Source organism: Strigops habroptila, chromosome 17, assembly GCF_004027225.2.
Source record: "Strigops habroptila isolate Jane chromosome 17, bStrHab1.2.pri, whole genome shotgun sequence".
Taxonomy (NCBI): Eukaryota; Metazoa; Chordata; class Aves; order Psittaciformes; family Psittacidae; genus Strigops; species Strigops habroptila.
The window spans coordinates 979786-998120 of record NC_044293.2 but is presented as its reverse complement, the minus strand read 5'-3'; the positions used below and the strand labels follow the sequence as shown (position 1 = coordinate 998120).

The window sequence follows — 18335 nt, the reverse complement described above, 5'->3', positions numbered from 1 at the left end:
ATGGCCGGGGTGTCCGAGGGAGGCAAAGCCCTGCAGCAACACACAGCGGTCTCTGAAGAGCCAGGGACTGACGTGTTCCTTCTCCAGCAGGCAGAGGCCAAGCCCCTTAATGAGCTTAGGGCTTGTGTTCATCTTGGCAAAGTAATCGTGCGCTGTCCTTTTGCTCTTGTAATCGCCGCGGTTCTCACACACACAGCACCAGAGTGCCAGGAAAAGCAAATCCTCTTCCCTATGTACATGCACAGACACGGGTCTGTGCACCCCACATAGCCATGGGCTGGGGCAGCCCCTCTGATGGGGCTGGTTCTGCACAGCATCACAGCAAAGCCTCCGGCACCCAGCAAGCACCTGCAGTTCAGAGGGGACTTTGGACCCCTGTACACTTCGCACAGCGGCTGCCTTGGGTTGGGAACAGGGATTTGTCCCCAGAAGTGCTTACCTGGACAGCGTGCGTTGCCATCTCCTCCAGTAGCTCTTACCACAGCTCTCCAGCAGACAAAGACACACAAGTGCAGCCCATGCACAGCAAGAGCTGGGGTGATGAAAGGTTTGCTGGTGGTTTGTGTTTGCTTTGTAAGGATGTGCCTCTATCAGCCTCCGTTTCTGCAGGACCAGCTGATCCACACACTGTTATTCCTGTGCCTCATCAGTCCAACAGCTTTCCTCTCCCCGGGGTGCACAGCAGCAGCCACACTCCTTCCTTTCCAACCCTCCCACCACAGGCAGAGCACAACCATGCACAGCGTCCATGTGCCTCTTGCATCCTCTGACCATGTTTGATTGTTGTACCAGTAGCTAAAATCACACTAGATTCACCCAGAGCCCCCGCACCCCCATCCATCAGAACCTCGGAGTTCAGGAGCAATGCACTGCGCAGGAGAATCAGAGCTGGAGAAACAAGGGCAGGCGCTGAACACACACAGCTGGGCTATGGGTGTCCCGGGCCTGCTGGATAGACATGAGAAGGGGAAAGGAGCAAGCCCTGGGAAGAGATGAGCACATCGCCCCTCCAGCAGCACCCAAAACCCCGCTTGGGAAACCAGCGGTGACCCCCACGCTGCAGGGAGCCAATCTTCACACATCCCGGGCTGCTGTGAGCAGCTCCAAGGGGAGCCCCATTCCCCACTGGTGCATGGCAGTGCTCCCCTTCCCCAGGGAACGCTCCCCACTGCACCATCACCCACCCTGCAGCTCCCCTCTGAGCCAGCCTTGGGCTGCACCACACACAGCCCGTCCTCCGGCCTTGACACACGGCTCCAGAGCCACTGTAATGAGGGAGGGTGACAGCTCATGAAAAGGGCAGGGTATGAGCCTGTGTAAAGCTGTCCTGCTGCTGAGAGCCCCAACAATTGCTTTTGTAGCTTTGCTTTTTAGCTTTATATCTGCCCCTGCATTCCCTACCCTGGCCAGGTACTTCATAGAATAATGGCGATAAAGGCACAGCGAGCTGGAGTGGTCTTGGAAATTGCCAGAAGTGACCTTGACAAGACAAAACATGAAGCAGCCCAGAGCCAAGCGAGGGGAAGATGTGAAAGGGAAGTACAAGCTGATATCTAGGGCTACAACAGAACATCTCCTCGAGAGAAAAACAGAGCTACAAACATCACCATCATACAAAACAGGCTCATGTTGATTTAATTGGAGTACAAAACCAGATACAGCCGCTATCACAGGTTTAACAGGGAAAGGAACATGTTCAAAATGAGCTATTGCTAAGAAAAGAGGCATTTGTCTGCACTGCAACACATGCTTCTCCAAACACGCAGCTGGGACCCAGCAGTGTGGCTTTGGGCACAGTGCCAGAACCATAGGGTCCCCTCTGAAACACCCAACTGGAAGGGCTGCCACGTGTCCCACCAAGAGCCAGGAATCCTAAAGCAAAACCCCTACAGATGGGGATTGGTGTAATCCCACAGGAGATGGGAAACCTGTGTTTGGATCTCCCCTTTCAGCCACAGCTGGTAAGGGCTGGCTGGGATTTCCTCAGCAAGGACTACCCTGTACGTGGTTAGCACCCAAAAGGTGGCAGAATATGGACCTGACCACAGGATCGAGCTGCCCTAGGATTAAGAAATTCCAAGAAAATGAGGAAAAAAAAAATATATTCAGACATTCTTCAGAGTTTTGAAATTCCATTCATCAAAAATATATTTCTCTTTGCATGTAAACGTTGCCCCGTGCCAGTACACAGGGAAGCAAAGCAGGGGGGGCTCTGCTTTACTCTGCTGCACATCACGAGGAGCACAACCAGCACTAACGGGTGCAGAGCAGCAGCCTCAGCATCCAAGGAGAACGGCTTTGAAGATGATTTCTCACAGATGGGATTCCCCTGAAACGCAGCCTCCTTCATCAGGCAAAATGGCAAAGTGGTTCAGCAGTTCTTTAAAGCCTAAAATATTTAACGTCAGCTTGGAGGAAATAGTGACAAAGACAAGCAGAGAGCACATTCCCTGCTCTGCAGCAGCAGAGCCTGGCTTCTGCCTGTCGTTAGAGCAGCACCATCTGCCCTCTCCCAGCTCCCTGCCTCCCCCAGGAGCACCCCTGCAGCCGCCGCCTGGCAGCTGAGCTCAGGTCCCTCTCCTGGGGCACGGAGGGCTGCAGAGGGGGCTTTGTCTCAACGCCCACCCTAGGCTGGGTAGATACCTCCCCATCCTCTCTCAACATCCCTGCTCCACGCTGCACATCTGTAACACAGAAGAGCTCCCGCAGCACAGCTCTGGCTGGCGTGGCACAAAGAGGAAGCAGGGAGCCATGAAAAGCCGTTCCCAGCTTAATTCCAATTGCTTCCACTCCAAAAGAGAGGAACATTTCCTGAGAGTCAGAATGTGCCATTCCAATGCTGTCCCCGGACTCCAGAGCCATGTCACCGTTAGCTCTGCCCTGCTCACACACGTGCCAGAGGCGGATGGCTTGGCCCACCTGCTATTAAGCACTTGCTGGGCCTCAGGGTGAGCTCCTTTCCTGACACATTTCCTCCAGCAGAGCCTCGGCTGGATCCACATCCTCCCCCTTGACCAGTTACTCCAAGTCCTCCGTGATTCACAGCCACGGCTCACGATCGCTAGAATACTAATGAGAGAAGTGTTGATTTATCGAGGCCCTGATGTTTCACCACTGGATTAAACAGTCTATAAAGTATATTTGGACACATTACAGGATTAGAAGAATCCACCTGGGAAGTGCACTTCCTCCTTCCTCCACTCTCTTGTAAAAAGACTTTATTTCAAGGGCACAGCACAAAGACGGAGCAGAGATGGTTGGGTATCACAGGAACCAACGTGTGGCCCCCGCCACCTTCTCTGCAGAGCCAAGGCCCACCCTTCAGTAATGGTAGAGTTTAATTTGTCTGCTTTCATCCAGTCCTAGCTGAAGTATGCTGGAGCTGCTGGCAGGGGGCTTCTGTGCACCTGGGAAGAGAGGCCTGGCAGCTGGGTGAAGGAAAAGCCTGGCTTAGGCGAGGAATTAGCACGCATGAGCACAGCCAGCAGACAGGACAGGTACCCAGGGGCAGGAGCCAGGCTTGCACACATGTGCTGCATTTAGCCCGCTGCACCCAAGTCAAATGGAATTAAAGGGGGATTAGGGAGTTCAAAGGAGCACCGTGCTCAGGACAGCCCGAAGGATTTGCTGCTAATACCAGTTACACTGCAGAGGAAATAGCGAGAGCCCCGTATAATGCAGTTACAACACGAGCCTGGAACCATCCCCGCTGACAGAACAGAGAGCTCTCACTCCTTTGGCCCAACCATATGCTACAACGTGCCTTAAAACTGAGCTGGAGGCAGGGAGAGCCCCAGCCCTCCCTGCCCCACCACGTGGCTGTCCCACGTGCCAGGTCCACGCGTCTCCAGGCACCCCGGCCTCAAGACACTGTCCCTCATTGCAGGCTGCTCAGCAGGGAATGCCTGTAGCAAAGTCCCTGATGCTTTCAGTGCTTTCCTGCTCCCAATTCACTCACCTCCTGCTGCCTGCTCCAACCTGCTGCAGGAAGCTGGAGCGCAATTAGGGACCCAGGCAAAGGATACATTTTTGATTCCCTCTTGAAGTCTTTCAGCCATTTCTTGTTCATCTCAATCATTCCTTGAATTCTTGTCCTGTCTGACTCACAGCTCTGGAACTGGGAGCGCTGGAACAGCCGGATTTGCTCCCTGTTGTACAGGAGAGAGAAAGAGACAGTGGGAAAAATGGGGTCTAGGCAGAAATGAACCCACACCCACGATGGCAGCTTTACTGCACAAGCTACAAGGCTGAGCATGTGGCAATGAGTAACTGATGACATCTAACTTGTCTACTTAACATGTACCTTATGATTTTGTTATCTACATGTTATATGATGTGACCTAAATCTTTCCACAGAAATAAAAGCAGCACAATGAAACAACAACTCAAGGAATAAGACCCTTACTCTGCAGGGATGTATCCCAGCTTGTTGCCCGGGAGCCTGGAACTTCCACTGCGCATTGGGAACCCACCTGGAAAACAGAGATTAAATACAGGCCCCCCAAAATCAATAGCATTTACATCTGGGTGCATTTGCTTTCCTGTGCTATGAACACCCCATCCCTGCAAGCTGAGCCACCTGCCAAGGACAAAGTGGTGTTAAGGAAACAGAGATGGTGAACCTATCTGCAGTTCCAGTGAAGCAGGACTCCTTTGCTCCCTTCTTGAGCAAGAACTGCTTTCTTGGGTGTATATTAAAGGCTGAACTGCTCCAGAAACCAGATCAGCCATATGCTGCACTTCCTGGAATGAGGCTCTTATTCCTTATCTCATTAGCACCCTTCCTACCAGCAGCACCAGAGGATCTGGCCTTACCAGTGTTGGAGGGAAGACGGTGAGAATTTGCAGGGCTGTGCAATCAGAAGTGGCAGGCAAGCAAGCAGATGGAGTAAAGACAGAGACTTACTTACCTGGGAAATACTTGTGCCATTTGTCTGCCAGGATGCTGTCCACTGACTGTCCAGCTGCAAGAGAGTTACCAGAGCTCAAGCAGTGCTCCAGGCCCACTGGTCCACCAAAGACATCCTGGTGGGGGGCAGCAGGGAGCCACCTGCATGAAGTCCTGGCAAGGAGGCGTGTGTAGAAACAGGGGTGTTGTCACGGGGCGTCGAGGTGAAGAGCGGAGACTGCTGGTTGCTCAGAGAGCCCAAGACACCAAGGACCTTGTCGAGTTTACTAGAGACACACATCACAGACTCTGTCAAGAACTTGACCTTTTCTGGCTCGGGGACAGCCTGCAAATCAGCTCTCAAATCAACTGGTGGAAGAGAGGGGAAAAGAGGGGTCACTGGGAAAGCAAGGGAGACGGGAGACCTTCCTTGTGCCTTACACTCGAAGCTGAGGATGATCAATCTGTGCTAAGTGGGATACAGAGGCTTTGCAGCCAGGATTTGTGCCTTGGAGGCTGCTTGGGCACAGAGTGGAGCAGAACCATGATAGCAAGAACAAGATCCTCCCATGCTGCAAGAATGGGGCCTGCCAGACAGGTCTGGGTATGCACAAGCGTGCGCATCTGGCCTCTCTGCCCCATCCCTCCCAGTTCTACTGCACCCCTACACAGCCATTAACGTAACAGCAATTCCCTTGAAAATGGCAGTCAGGCACTTACATTCAGGCTGATGTAGATTTACACTGGATGTGCTGTTTGTGTCCTCAGAGTTGCTGAGATCAAAAGTCACCATCTTCTTGCATGCGGCGCTCTTCAGTGTGTCTTCATCTGAAAGCTGGTCAAAAGAAGGAAAAGGACCCAGGTAAAACGTGCTGTATTGTTGTCGTGGTTTAAGGCATGTCTTATTTGGGTCCCAATTCTGCTCTCAGAGAATGTGTTTCAGAAACCCAGCTCTGCTGGCAAACACCACGCTCTGGCCACCAGCTGAACAGCCTCAGCGGGACCAAGAGCCCTGTAGAGACTCCAGCACAGGGAAAGAGGCTCTGGGCAGGCTGGAGCGCAGCCAGGCAGGCCCGAGCAGCAGTGATGCTGGTGGTTACCTCCTCCAGCAGCGAGGACTCCAGCTGGCTCAGCTTCTCCTCTTTCTTCTTGAGCAGTACCTGTCCTTTCCGCATAGCAGACTTCATCTTGTCCAACTGCTTTGCTTCCTGCAGGGGGTCAACAGCCGAGCCAAGGAGAAGTGAACCAGAACGACAGGAAAGAACTGCGTTAGTGGTTGGGGTGACTTTCATTATCTCACTTCCACCCAGCACAGGAGTAAATTGCTCCCAAGTGTTGGAGAGCATGGGAAATAGAGTGTGCAGAGGGCAGAGCGTGTGCCTCAAAGCCAGTTCACCCCGAGGAAGAGGAGGTGATACTTCCTCCGTTTGAAGGTCCCAAGAGCTCCAACTAAAGCCAAGCTCCTGCACTGTAGCAAGCGATGGAGCGCTGGCTGCACTGCTCACCTCTTCCAGGTTCTTGCGCATGCCCTCCAGGTGCTGGGAGCTGTCAGGATCCTGCACCACCTCCTGGGCCTTCTGCATATCCTGGCGCCACTGCTGCTTTGCAGCTTTCAGCGCCATGTGCCTCTTCCTCATGGAGCGGGTCTGGTTCACCAGGAACTCCTTGGCATTCCTGATGGAGATCCCTTCCGCAGAGATGTAGTTCCTGACACTACACGAGAGAGACAGACATGCTCCTGCCTTCCTGTGCTGCGCTCTCCTGCTTGCAAAACCAAATTAAACCCTTCTCTAGAAGCAGTTGGAGTAAGATACTCACTGATCAAACTGGAGGTCGCTGTCCTCATGGCTTTGGGCGGGTGGGGAAGCAGGCTCTCCAGATGAGTGCTGAGGAGTTGAGACATGGAAACAACTGACATTTGTATGTGAAACAGAACCCTGGAACCCCACAACAATCCAATTAGGAGTCAAAATTCAGAATGACATCACCAGGGTATTGCCCAGATCCAAAATCAGTGCCAGGGATGTTCTTCATGGACTTTTGAAAAGCAACGAAGACATTTCCATCCCTGTTTTGAATCCAAGGGCACTCAAGTATCCCACACTCCCTTCCTCCCAGTAATAAGAGACAGAAATCAGCCCTAAACATATTGATGTCCCCTGGCAAAGAAAAATGCATCACTGCATCTCAACTGACTTCATACAGAAGGAACAAAAGCTGGGATTTTCAAGGGAGTTACAGGCTCAGATCTCACCAAGCAAGCACCTTTACAGTCTGCTTTACTCACAGCTGGACTAGTTTCTCTCAGGTCTTCAGCACGGAGCTCAGCTTCCTCTTTTGGAGATTCCACACTTTCTTCTGCCTCCAGTTGTTTCAAAGTGTCCTGTTTGCTCCTGATGGCTGCGTCCAGCTCACTGCCACACAAAAGGCAACAGTGGTGACACTTGATTACACTGCAGGTCCATCTAGCCCGGCAACCTGTCTCTCAAAGCACCTTATTAACCTCACCAGACAGGTGAGGAGAAGACCTGACAGGCAGAGGTGTAGGAACAAAATTACACAGCAAGTGAGCAATAGATCTGGAAACAGACCCCAGGACCTCCATGCCCCCAACATGCAGTAAAACCACCATGAGGATTGTGAAGGAGTGTGGCCCAGCACAGGAGCTCTGAGGTAAGGGAGAGGCCCAGGTTAGGTTTCTGCCAGGGGCAGAGGGTAGATGTGTTTGCATTAGAGGAAATCCCTCATGCTCTCACCTCTTGCGTTTCTGCAGCCTCTGCTTTCGGGTCTGCAGCAAGTCCACCTGAGCCTCCAGCTCAGCCTTCTTGTCCTGGAGCTCTTCCACAGACCTCTGCAGCTGCCGGATGGACTCCAGGAGGCTGGAATGCTCCTTCCTGCTCTCGTCTAGCCGGAGCTGACAGGCTAAAGCAGCTTCCTAGAAGAAAGCCAAAGAATCCCTCACAGTTATCTCCCCAGCACCAAAGCAAAAGGCACACAACGTGCAGGAGCTGGCTACCTGCACAGCTCACAGGAGGTCCCAGAGCTACACAGACACACACCATGCGCCAATCCTGGAGGAACAGAACTGTCTCCTTCTTTTGGGAAACAGCTTGGAGCTGATCGAACTGCCAGCAGGATGGCACTCCAGACCTTCACACTCACAACTTAGGAGAAGCAGTTTGCTTCTTCAAAGCCACAGTTGTACTGTGCTGCCCTCGCCCCCAAAGGAAGAGCAGCACAGCACCTCTCCAGAGCCAAGGCATACGTACATCTCGTTCCAGCTTAGCCTGCCTGTCTTCCTCCAGCAGCTGCTGCCTCTTCTTCCTCAGAGACTCCTCCTATATACGGGTGAGAAAGTAGGTGAGTGTCAGAGGGAGGAGATGCTGATGCCCAATGGCACTTGAAGCACAGATCAGGCCTAAGCCTCAAGACCATTTCAAAACACCCGAGGATTGTTGTCAGTTTTGCTTTATTCCCCCCCGCACTCAAGCTCCCCTCCTCTATTTGACTTCAAGGGAGAAGTTGGGAACATTTGAGTCCCCCTTTGTGCTCAGCTGAGGTGTTCAGGGCTCGTGGCTGTTTCTGCAGGATCCTGCTTTTGTGAAGCCTCTGCTCGCCTCCAACATTCCTCCACCTTTTCACTTCCTTGCTCCAGTGCTGCTGGGAAAGGAAGGGCTGACAGAAGCAACATTATCTACGGTCCTTGGCACAGGCCAGGACTTAAGAGATCTGGCAGGCAAGAGCATCAGCCAGTGATTTCTGCCAGCTCCACTGGAGCATTTGGAGCGCTTCCCTCTCCCACTCTGCTACCCAAGATCTAGAAACCCTCATTCTTTTCACAGCAGCAGGGAGAAGAGGAGGTAAATCAGGAAGGGGCTGACTGAAATCTGACACAATGCCAAGCAGAACATGCCACCTTGAAAGGCTTTAATGATCCCCCTGTCACTTTTACAGCCACTTACTGTCTTTCACTGCAAAGACCAGCCTCGAGGCTGTAGTGCCAGGAGCACTAACCCCTGCTCTGACTGGGGATGGAAGTTTTACCTGTAACCTGCATGGCAGCAAAAGCCCTGGCTGAGCACTTCTGCAAAGCCTCCCATGAGGAAGCAGCAGAGGTTGGGACACCGCTGGGGACTCACCTGGCTCAGGAGCTGTGCTGATCTGCTTTGCACATTCTTCACGCGCATCTCCAGCTCGCTTTCCAGTTCCTGCACTTTCCTCTCCTGCACAGAGACGCCGAGTTAAAGAGAATAGCACGAGCTCCTCCCTCACCAGGCAGAGCTCTGCCACCACAAGGAACACCAAGACCTGGGGAAGCGTGTCCTGCCCCTTGTGCTGCAGAGGGTGGGAGGCACACCAGGGTGCCAGGGCACCCAGGCCATGCCAAGCAGCCCAGCACACGCTCACCTTCTCCCGCTGCCTGTGCTGCAGCGCCGTGAGCCGCTCGCCCAGCTCTGCCTGCAGCGCCTTCACCTCCGCCTCGTGACGCTGCCGCAGGCGCCCCAGCTCGCCCCGCAGGCCCTCCTGCAGCTCTGCTCTTTGCTTCCTCTCCTGTTCGGTGCCAGACACAAGCAGGAACAGCGCTGAGTGAAGCTCAGGGTTCTCCAGCAAGGCACCGCGACCGCACAGAGAGCCAGCCCAGAGCACACCCCAAATAGAGCAGGTTAGAACCTCTTGCTTACAGGGACAACACTTAAGGAATTGGCTCAAGAAAGAAGAAACAGCCCATGAAACTAAGGTTGTGTCACATACTGCTGACTGTATGGTCAAAAATGGGAGGCAGAAGGCTTTCCAGAACGGGTACCCACAAAAATGTGAACAATCATGCAGAAATCCACAAAAGCACATGGAAGTGGCCTGCGCAGAGACTATTTTGACAGCTTACCCTTATAACCCCAGCCTAAATTCACTTTACATCATGGCAACAATGCCCAGAAAGTCAGTTTCCAGTTCTAGCAGTAGCTATGATAGGCAGGACTGGCAAGTAGCTGTGTCTGACCAGATTCAGCTCAATCGAGCGAGCCACTAGTCACCTCCCAAACCCACTGCTCTCGCCCAGCAGTACCTCCTCCTCATACTGATCCTGCACCCGTGCCAGGGCCTCCTGGTGCTCCTGTTTCATCCTCTCCATTTTCCTCTCATGGTCTTTTTCCACTTCCTGGCGTTTCTCTCTCATGAGCTCACTGAGCTGCAGGGATGACATGGGAAGATGCTCCTCTGAACTACAGCACCACACTCCAGCAGCACCCCCAGGGAACGACCCCTCACACATGAGCAGAGGGACTGAAGCTCAGAGTGCCTTGCAAGTGGGATCAGGCTGTGGCCTGGGTAGCACAAAGCACCCTGGTGAGGCGAGATGCTGCAGGGGTGTCCTTCCCCCTCAGGCACCACCGTCACCCCCGGGCAGGGGACGTGGCCTCTCAGACCTCACCACATGTCCAAGGAGAGAGGGTGAAGGACCATCAGCAACCCAAGGTGAATACTTGCCTCGCGTTCGTATTCTGTTACTTGATAGGCTTTTAGCTGCACTTTCTGCTCTGCTCTCTGCAAGTCTTCCCGCAGCTGAGCCTCCTCGCTCCTCTGTGCTTCTGCTATCTGGGTTTGCAGGCTGGAAATGACCTGCCATGAAAGCCACCCCCAGAGATTTGTCACCCTTCTGACAAGATCCATTCAGCGTCCTCCTACGGAGAGCAAGCAGCACGGCAAAGACCAGTGTGTGCAGTCTCACCTCCCCCTGCCTGGAGCTTGTCCAAATGCTGAGCCAGACCAGAACCACATTTAGCAAGTGGAAAACATTACCACCACCCTCCTTGGGCACCTTTGGTGGCAGTGTGGGAGAAAACTATTTACACTGTAAGGACACCATCTCTTACCTTACGATGCTTCTCTTCTGCTGCCGATTTCAACTGCTGGAGTTCACTTGCAAAGTGTTTCTCTAGTTCTTCCGTTGCCTACAGGAACACGAGCAAGACAGGCTGCTGGAAAACCTCTATGTGTGGGGACGCGCCACACAAGATGCATTTGCAATTATCACCTATCCACAGGCATCAAAAAAGCACAATGGTAAACCCCTGCCAAACCAGAGCACATGCAAGGAGATCTCCATGGATCTCAATCATGCTGTGCTGGAAGGACTCTGAACTGCCTCCACCCAAGAACGGCCCAGGCTCTCAGGAGGACTAAAGCAGCAGCCAAAGAGCTGATCTGATAAAGCGGCTTGGTTCAGCGTGGCACAGACACGCAGCGATCTTTCTCTCTTCTTCAGATGCAATGTGGCCATTTAAATAATTGCTATTTAATCACTATTGTAATAAAACCTGGGGGAGTACTCCTCCCCACCTCAATCATGCCTCTAACAGCACACCTAGCATCTTTCCTCTGTGTTTAGTGAGTCATTGTTAGAATACATGCTGGTGTTATTTCATCTCAACACGTTAGCTTTACAATGCAAGCCAGGTCAGCGTGAACAGCACGACTCTGACCCTAAAAGCTGCCCATAAAGATCTCACCTTCTTCTTTTCCCCGTCTAATCTCAACTTGAGCTCACTCAGGGCTTGTTCCTTCTCTTGCTCCAGCTTGGTCATCTCTTTCTGCTGAGCTTCCTCCATTTCCAGCTTCATTTTCTCCAAAACAAGCTGCTGCTTCCTCTCCAGGCTCTCCTTCTCCATGACCTGCTGGAATTCCCACTCTTCTCTTAGTTTCTGCAGCGTGACCTCTTGCTCTGCCCTGGTAGGTTTGCAACAAGAACACAGACAGAAGTTGGTACTTTACCACTGGACTCCATACAGGAACCAGAGCCAAGAGAAGACGCTGCTACATGACAGCACACGCAAGCCAGAAGCAGCTGAGAACCACAGCACACCATTCACAAGTGCATCAGCTAAGGCCTTGGAAAGACACAGCAAAGCAGCCAGGTGGAGACCTGTCGTCTGTGAAATAGGAAATAACCAAACGTAAGTTTTCCAGTGTCTGCCTCCTCCAATTGCTTTCACAGGCCTTAAGAGCTGTTAGACAGAGACATCCACTCAAATCAAACTACTCTGACAAGTGCTGCCATCCTTATAGGTGCCATTTCTTTTATTTACATGGCCCAGAGCTGTGGTCCAACATCACAGCAGCACAGCATCTCAGTAAGGGCTTCGTACATGCTACCAAGGCAGGGTACCAGCCACGGGAGGCTCAGGAGGGCTAACACCTCCACTTGGAGCAGCTGCTGGTGGCATGCGAGATGCTTCCCTCCCAAACCAGCAGTTTACATCCCCAGGGATGGCAGCAAAACTTCCCACCTTATCTTCTCCTCCTCTGCTTCGGTCTCTGAGGCAATTTTGGCTCGCAGCTTTGAGAGTCTCTCTGTTTCCTCCTTTCTAATACGCAGCTCTTCCTCCTCAGAGACCTTTGCCAAGTCTTCCTGTAGAGTCCTGAGAGATGAGCAGCCAAATACAGAGAAACGGTTCAGGAGGCTTTAATGTCTTCAAACCGCCTTCCCCAAGGGTACAGATGAGCTGCTGCTCCCACTGGCTGTGCCTGCCTGAGTGAGGCATTCTCAGGGCTCCAGACCATTAATCCCCCTCCGTGCACCAGAACCTGGCTGCTGGCACAGGAGCCCCAAACCTCTGTTACAGTGTGCTGTATCCTCATGGATGGTACTTGGCGCTGGGTGTTTTCCTGGTGAATGAAATCTACTCCTAGTAAACGAAAGCAGGCTCCCAGCCAAGGAACCCGGATGCATCAGTACATCTGTAAGCTTCGTATTTTCCTATAACACCCTTTTTACTACTACTTTATTACTGCACAACCATTTGTCCCTTCAGGTGTGATTTCTATGTCTTCCTTCACACACAAGACAGCACTCCCACGACATTTCATGTCAAGACACTGGTTTTGGCTGGCTCAGCATGCTAAGAACATAAATATCAAGGCCCCCTGAAATAAAATACAAGCCTTGAGAGAAGAATCCCCCCCCCAGAAGAAGACACAGCCCCCACGGGACTGCTCCGCTCCCTGGATCGCTATTAGATGCTCCTGCACTGGCTGGGTTTCACACAGACAACCAAGTCCTGTTCCTTTAAGCCTTGTTTGGAAGTCCCTTTGTAAAACATACAGTACCAGAGGTTCAGATAGTTCCTCTGGGGTCACCTCATCTCCTCTAATGCTCCAACTTGCAGTCCTGTAACTAGCATCTAGCCAGGGTTTGAATGCTGGCCAGCCGGTAAAGCTGCAAGCACCGAGCTGGAAACTTCTCCCAGGTTAACCATAAGAGACAGGTTCAGAGCTCTGCAAGCTGCATGTGTATGGAACCAGAGCTCTTCTTGCAGGAGATGGGAGAACGCTCTCTCCTCTTCCTGAGGCAGGCCGTGCTCTCCACACACAGCACTCGCAGCAGACCACTGCTCATCGAGATGTGCAGATCCTCACACACAGGATTGCCTGTGCCAGGCAAAAAGTCCTGTTCTCCTCCTCCCCAAAAGCCTTGTTCTTGCCTCCTTTGTCAACCACTCTGCAAAGCAGCACCACTTCCAAGGTGGTGGCCTATACCAGCCCAAGCCTGTGGCCACCAGCAAGGAAATCACAGCTCAGAGGAGAAACAGGGGGGAGATGGAGTAAAAGAAGGAAGTACCTGAGGGATTTCTCTTTTTGCTGATAAAGCCTCTCAGCTTCCTCCTCCTCCTCCGGCTGCCTCACCTCCTCCTGGAACTGCTGAGTTTTCTCCTCCTGTGTTTGCACTAAATGCATTATCTCTTGCTTGCGCTCCAGCTCATTGGCTGTTCCCTCCAGGGATTCTTCACTAGGCTGGTTCAGGAACTGCTTGTGTTCAGGTTGCTCCTCAGGTTGCCTACCGAAAAGAGAAGGCTCCTTTGGCAAAAGCCTGATGGAAAACTGAGTAACATTAAGGAACAGCAGCATCCCCCCGAACCAAGAATCTCAGAGCCACCTCCTCTAGAAACTTCACTGTCCAAGGGAAAGGACACACAGAATCCCAATGGACCGCATCCACTTGCTGTTCAGCCCACGGGAGGTGAGGAACAGCAGCAGCACGGGCAGGCAGAGGGCACAGAGGCAGGACACAAGGTGGGTACACACAAGCACTCCTCATGAGGCTGTTGGGAACACACAGCAGACGCTCAAGGTGAGCAGTGTGTTATATTAGGTACCAGTGTGGGGATGCCCCCATGGGTTGACTCCCAGAGGAACTGTGACTGAGTTCCAGCAGCCCTCAGGTCCTCATAACTCCTGGTTTGTCCCACTAGAGCTCACCTTGTGAGGGCAACAGGAAGGCTCTAGTAGCTCTGAAAGCCTGGCGAGGCTGCCGGGCACTAAAGCAGCTGCAGGCAGTACCTGTGAGCAGCCCAGGGACTGGCAGTGCGCTGCTGCTGGACCAGGTACTTTCCTGCCATTGCAGCCTGAAGTGTGCTGGGAGTTTGCCAGCTCCAGGCAACAGAAAGCCCAAAGCACTCCACAAATTCAAACCCAATCTGCTTCTAATTAAGTTTTTTCAGACAGAGAGCAGCAAAATTATAAGGTCTGAGAGAGGCTGAAGGGGGAAGAGGGGAAAATGAAGATTAGCCTAAGAAAAAACCTTATTCTTTGCTAGTGAAAGCTGGAGCAGCAAGGTCTTATTGTGCTCTGTGCTAGCATAAGGCAGAGGGACTTCTGTTTTGCCAGGAGTCAGGGAAATAGCAGCCCCAGCAATACAGGCCTGAGTCAAAAGAGAAAAGGTCACTTAGGCAGCCATTAGCAAAAAGAACAGGACAGAGGAAAGACAGTTGGGATCTGGAAAAACCCCACTTCCCTATTGCTCCCCAGTAATGCTGCGTGCTGTGGGCCTGCTGCAGAGGTGTCTGCAGAAGGTGGTTGTTCATCTCCTGCTCTGCCACTTCCACCTTTTATCGTGTTCTCCTTTTTGCCCCAGTTCTTGCTTAAAGACATATCCGGCCAACACACACATTTACACAGCTCAACGTGATTCCCAGGAGGAAAAGGGAGATCCTGTGCTGGTCCCCACATCAAAGATCCCTTCTCCAGCACTCAGTCCTGAGCGGCACTGCCTGTTTTCCCCACTGCACCTGCTGGGCTGTCATTTGGCACAGAAAGCAAAGTCAGCACAACCACTTCTAGTGAGCTCTGCTATGGCAGAGGAACTGCGGGCATGGATCTGCAAAGACCAGCTATTTAGCGCAGCACCAGAGCACTGGCTTTAGCAGGGAACCTGAGCTCTGCATCCTGTGCTCTGACCATATTAACCCAAAGCAACCAGTGCTCCAGTGACTGCAAATCTGGGGCGATTCGTTGGGTTTTGTGGTTCCTCCCTCCCCAGCTCAGGAGTCTGTGTGAAAGCATCTACCAAAGGAGGGGGAATGCTTCCAGCCTCATTAGCGACGCTGGCAAAGAGGAGGAGGCTGCTCCAAGCACAAAGCAAACAGCTCTCCCTCCATCCCACGGCTCCTGTGCCACAGAGCCCAAGGGCTGAGCTGCTGCTCTCGCCCTCCCCAGGACAGGCTGTTCACTTGGCACTCGGGCCAGTGAAACAGCTGCTTGGGTTTGCATGTGGAGCTGCTGGAGCGCTGCTGTGCCCACCAAACCGCATCTCCTGGCGCGCCGACTTCACACCCCAGCTTCAAACACCACGAAGGGGAACAAAGGCACAAAAGCTGTTATGTTTACAACACCAGGGACTTAAACAAAGTCCTTACGCTTCCTGTGGGGCAGCCAGCTCCTCCAGATTGCCTGGGATATCCAGCGAGCCCTCCTCCGACTCCGGGGCCACGGCCTCCTCCTGCTCAGGGTTCTCTAAAGCAAAACTCTTCTCCTCTGGTGTTTCACAAGCACTCTGATCCCTCTCGCTTTGCAGCACAAAAGAGGTAACAGAAGATTGGGTTAGCACAGACCAGTCTGGGGCTGCTGCAGGTACCTGTGCCTGCCAATGGGACCCATTGCTCCAACGTGGGGCTGCCCAAGGCACAGCAAAGCTCCCAACCACCTCCAGCCCTGCCAGGTAACAGGCAGCTGAGGATTGCATGGGTGTGAGGCTCAAAATGCTGAATTAATCCCTGGATTACCCCCCTCTCTTGCCAGGTCCTCACAGAATCTCCCCAGGCTAAGCCAGCCCTATTGGCAATACTCACACTGTTGTCCAAATTACAGATGGAAATACTGGCAGGCATGTTTACATCTACAGCCCTACTTCATCTTGGAAGTACAGAGAAGAGAGGCAAGGCAAGCAGGAGCTAGCTTTACAGGCAGAGAGGAGAGGATACACAGCTGGAAAGCGGGTACTAAGAGATAAGGAGACAATTCCTGCAGGCAGAACACATTTTGGGGGACCTTCACATGAACAGCTCCTCTAAGAACAAAGCTGCAAATCCCAGCTGCACACAGGCAGTCACTAAGACGGACTGCAGCTTCTTCTGTTCACAAGTGTTCCTGGCACGGCAACAGCTTCTTGTTCCCAGTGCCCCAGAGTACACGTAACTGTGTAGAGGCTAAGAGTTTTGACATGATTCATCTATAAATGCCACACGCTGCAGCTCTCGGAGAGAGGGGAAGGGCTCCAGAGAGCCCAGGTTCAGACCATCTTGGCAAAAGCGTGACGTTCACAGCCTTAGAGAGAAGTCAGATAGCTGTGAGGGAAACAGAAGGCGGCTCCACATCTGGGGCAGCCACAAGGAAATGAGAGCCAGAAGCTACTAAAAAGCTGAAACAAAGCTGAAGCCTGCTGAGACAGCGCTCAGGAGGTGGCAGGAGAAGCGAGAGGCTTAGTGAGAAAGAGAAGCTGCAGCATCTCGGGGTGTTCTACAGGGGACGCCTGTACAGGTGACAGTGACCAGAGCAGAGCAGGGGGGACAAGACAGGAAAGTCATCCAGAGCTAGAGCTGTCCACACCTCCTTTGTTGCTCTGTTTGTACCATACCTCTCAGCAGCTTTTGTTCTTTTGCTTTGCTCTTCCTCTATACTTGCTTTGCTTTGGTCTTTTTCCTCTTCTCCCAGCTCCTGGGCCTGCAGGTAAAAGCAAACAGTGTGGAGTTTGCTGGCTCCTTCCCCATCAAAGCCTCGCAGGACCTCACTGTGGTTGTGCTGAAGGGCAGCACCCTCTGGTCCAGAGCATCAGGATGGAGCCCAAGGACCAAAGGGCATCCAGGGGCTGCTCCAGAATCCCAGCTGAATGCGCCAGCCTCTTCTCCTGCAGGTAACCAAGGGTCTCCAAACCACAGGAATGCTTCCAGCAGCACAACCAACAGGCCTGGGAGCTCAGCTCTCCAGGTTGTCTCAGGTTAGGGTCTGGGGGTTGCTTTTCCAGTACAGAAGATGAACTCCCTGCCAGCACGAAGCACTTTGGATGCAGGTTTGGTTTTCCTGAAGGTCATCTTACCAAAAACTCAACTCCCCAAAAAGCGTAGGACAAAAATCTCCTAAATGAGGAACGTCACACGCACTAAAGTAAAATAATGTGCTGTGGCCATAAAGCAAACTGATGTGCCCAAAATCACACCAGGGCTCAGTCCTGCCTCACATCCTGGCTCTCAGGCAGAAGGCGATGGGCAGCATCCCCATGGTCTCAGCTATCCAGGGATTCCCAGCTCCTCGCTCCAGAGCAGAGTGGTTTGGGTGCTGAGGAAGCCAGCCCCCTCACTGACACACCGAGCAACTTCAGCTGCCTCATTTATGACACAGTAAATACTTGCAACATGAACAGCAGACATTTGAATATGAAGTACTCGGATGCTCCTTCTCCCACCTGCCTCTGTCCCCACAGCAGGCACATGCAATGTGCACTGTGTCTACCTGGGGAGGGACGAGCTCCCCTCTTGAAGCTGTCAGCCCAAGAGAAAGCAGCGAGGGCTCATGCTCTGCTGAGGTTCCTGCTCCCCATCCCCAAGTTCTTGGGGACCAGAGGAACAGGAAGGAGCGTGCTGCGGAGCAGGGCTAAAACCCCACGGAATTAAAGCAGCGGTAATTTATGCAAGTGCTCAGCAGAGCAAACAGCAGGATTCCCTGCGAGTGCTGTCATCTTCCATCACATCAGCCTGGCCACAGCTCGCCCGGGCAGCTCGCCCCAGCCTCCCTCCTGCCCCGCTGTAACTAATGACTTCAATTCCCACGAACTGAGCGGCTCAGCAAATGTTTCCTGCCTCAAAATGGGCCCTGTCACCGCTGCCTGCGGAAGGAAAGGCCGAGATAAATGGAGACTGGGACCTCGCTGGGAATAGGGATAACCAGGATAATGCTGCTGAGCCCACGCCTGGAGCCACGGCTGCACCCCTGCCTGACAAGCCTTCCCAAGGCGGGCAGTCCTGCCATGGAAATCACAGGCTGCAGGAATCTCTGGACACATGGAGAAGGTGAGAACAGCACCTGCCTGCAGGGAACAAGGGCTGATTTTAAGCCTTGCCCCTCCTCAGGACCCCCAGCAGTCCCAGTGCTGGCTGCAGCTCTGTTTTCTGCCCTGCTC

The 18335-nt window shown here is 52.9% G+C and overlaps 1 protein-coding gene across 1 annotated transcript in view; it reads right to left on the bottom strand.

The window, feature by feature from the left end:
• Window positions 1-1612: 1612 nt before the first annotated feature.
• CEP164 (centrosomal protein 164) overlaps window positions 1613-18335 on the bottom strand; it is a 30068-nt gene continuing 13345 nt past the window's right edge. Inside the window, 21 exon segments of the mRNA XM_030505673.1 lie at window positions 1613-3421; window positions 4026-4148; window positions 4406-4472; window positions 4911-4991; window positions 4994-5257; window positions 5609-5723; window positions 5989-6096; window positions 6394-6601; window positions 6707-6774; window positions 7176-7302; window positions 7645-7823; window positions 8158-8226; window positions 9028-9111; window positions 9296-9439; window positions 9954-10076; window positions 10376-10507; window positions 10762-10839; window positions 11398-11614; window positions 12175-12306; window positions 13506-13721; window positions 16797-16882. Coding sequence (XP_030361533.1) covers window positions 3322-3421; window positions 4026-4148; window positions 4406-4472; window positions 4911-4991; window positions 4994-5257; window positions 5609-5723; window positions 5989-6096; window positions 6394-6601; window positions 6707-6774; window positions 7176-7302; window positions 7645-7823; window positions 8158-8226; window positions 9028-9111; window positions 9296-9439; window positions 9954-10076; window positions 10376-10507; window positions 10762-10839; window positions 11398-11614; window positions 12175-12306; window positions 13506-13721; window positions 16797-16882 — 2721 coding nt within the window. The 3' untranslated portion in view covers window positions 1613-3321.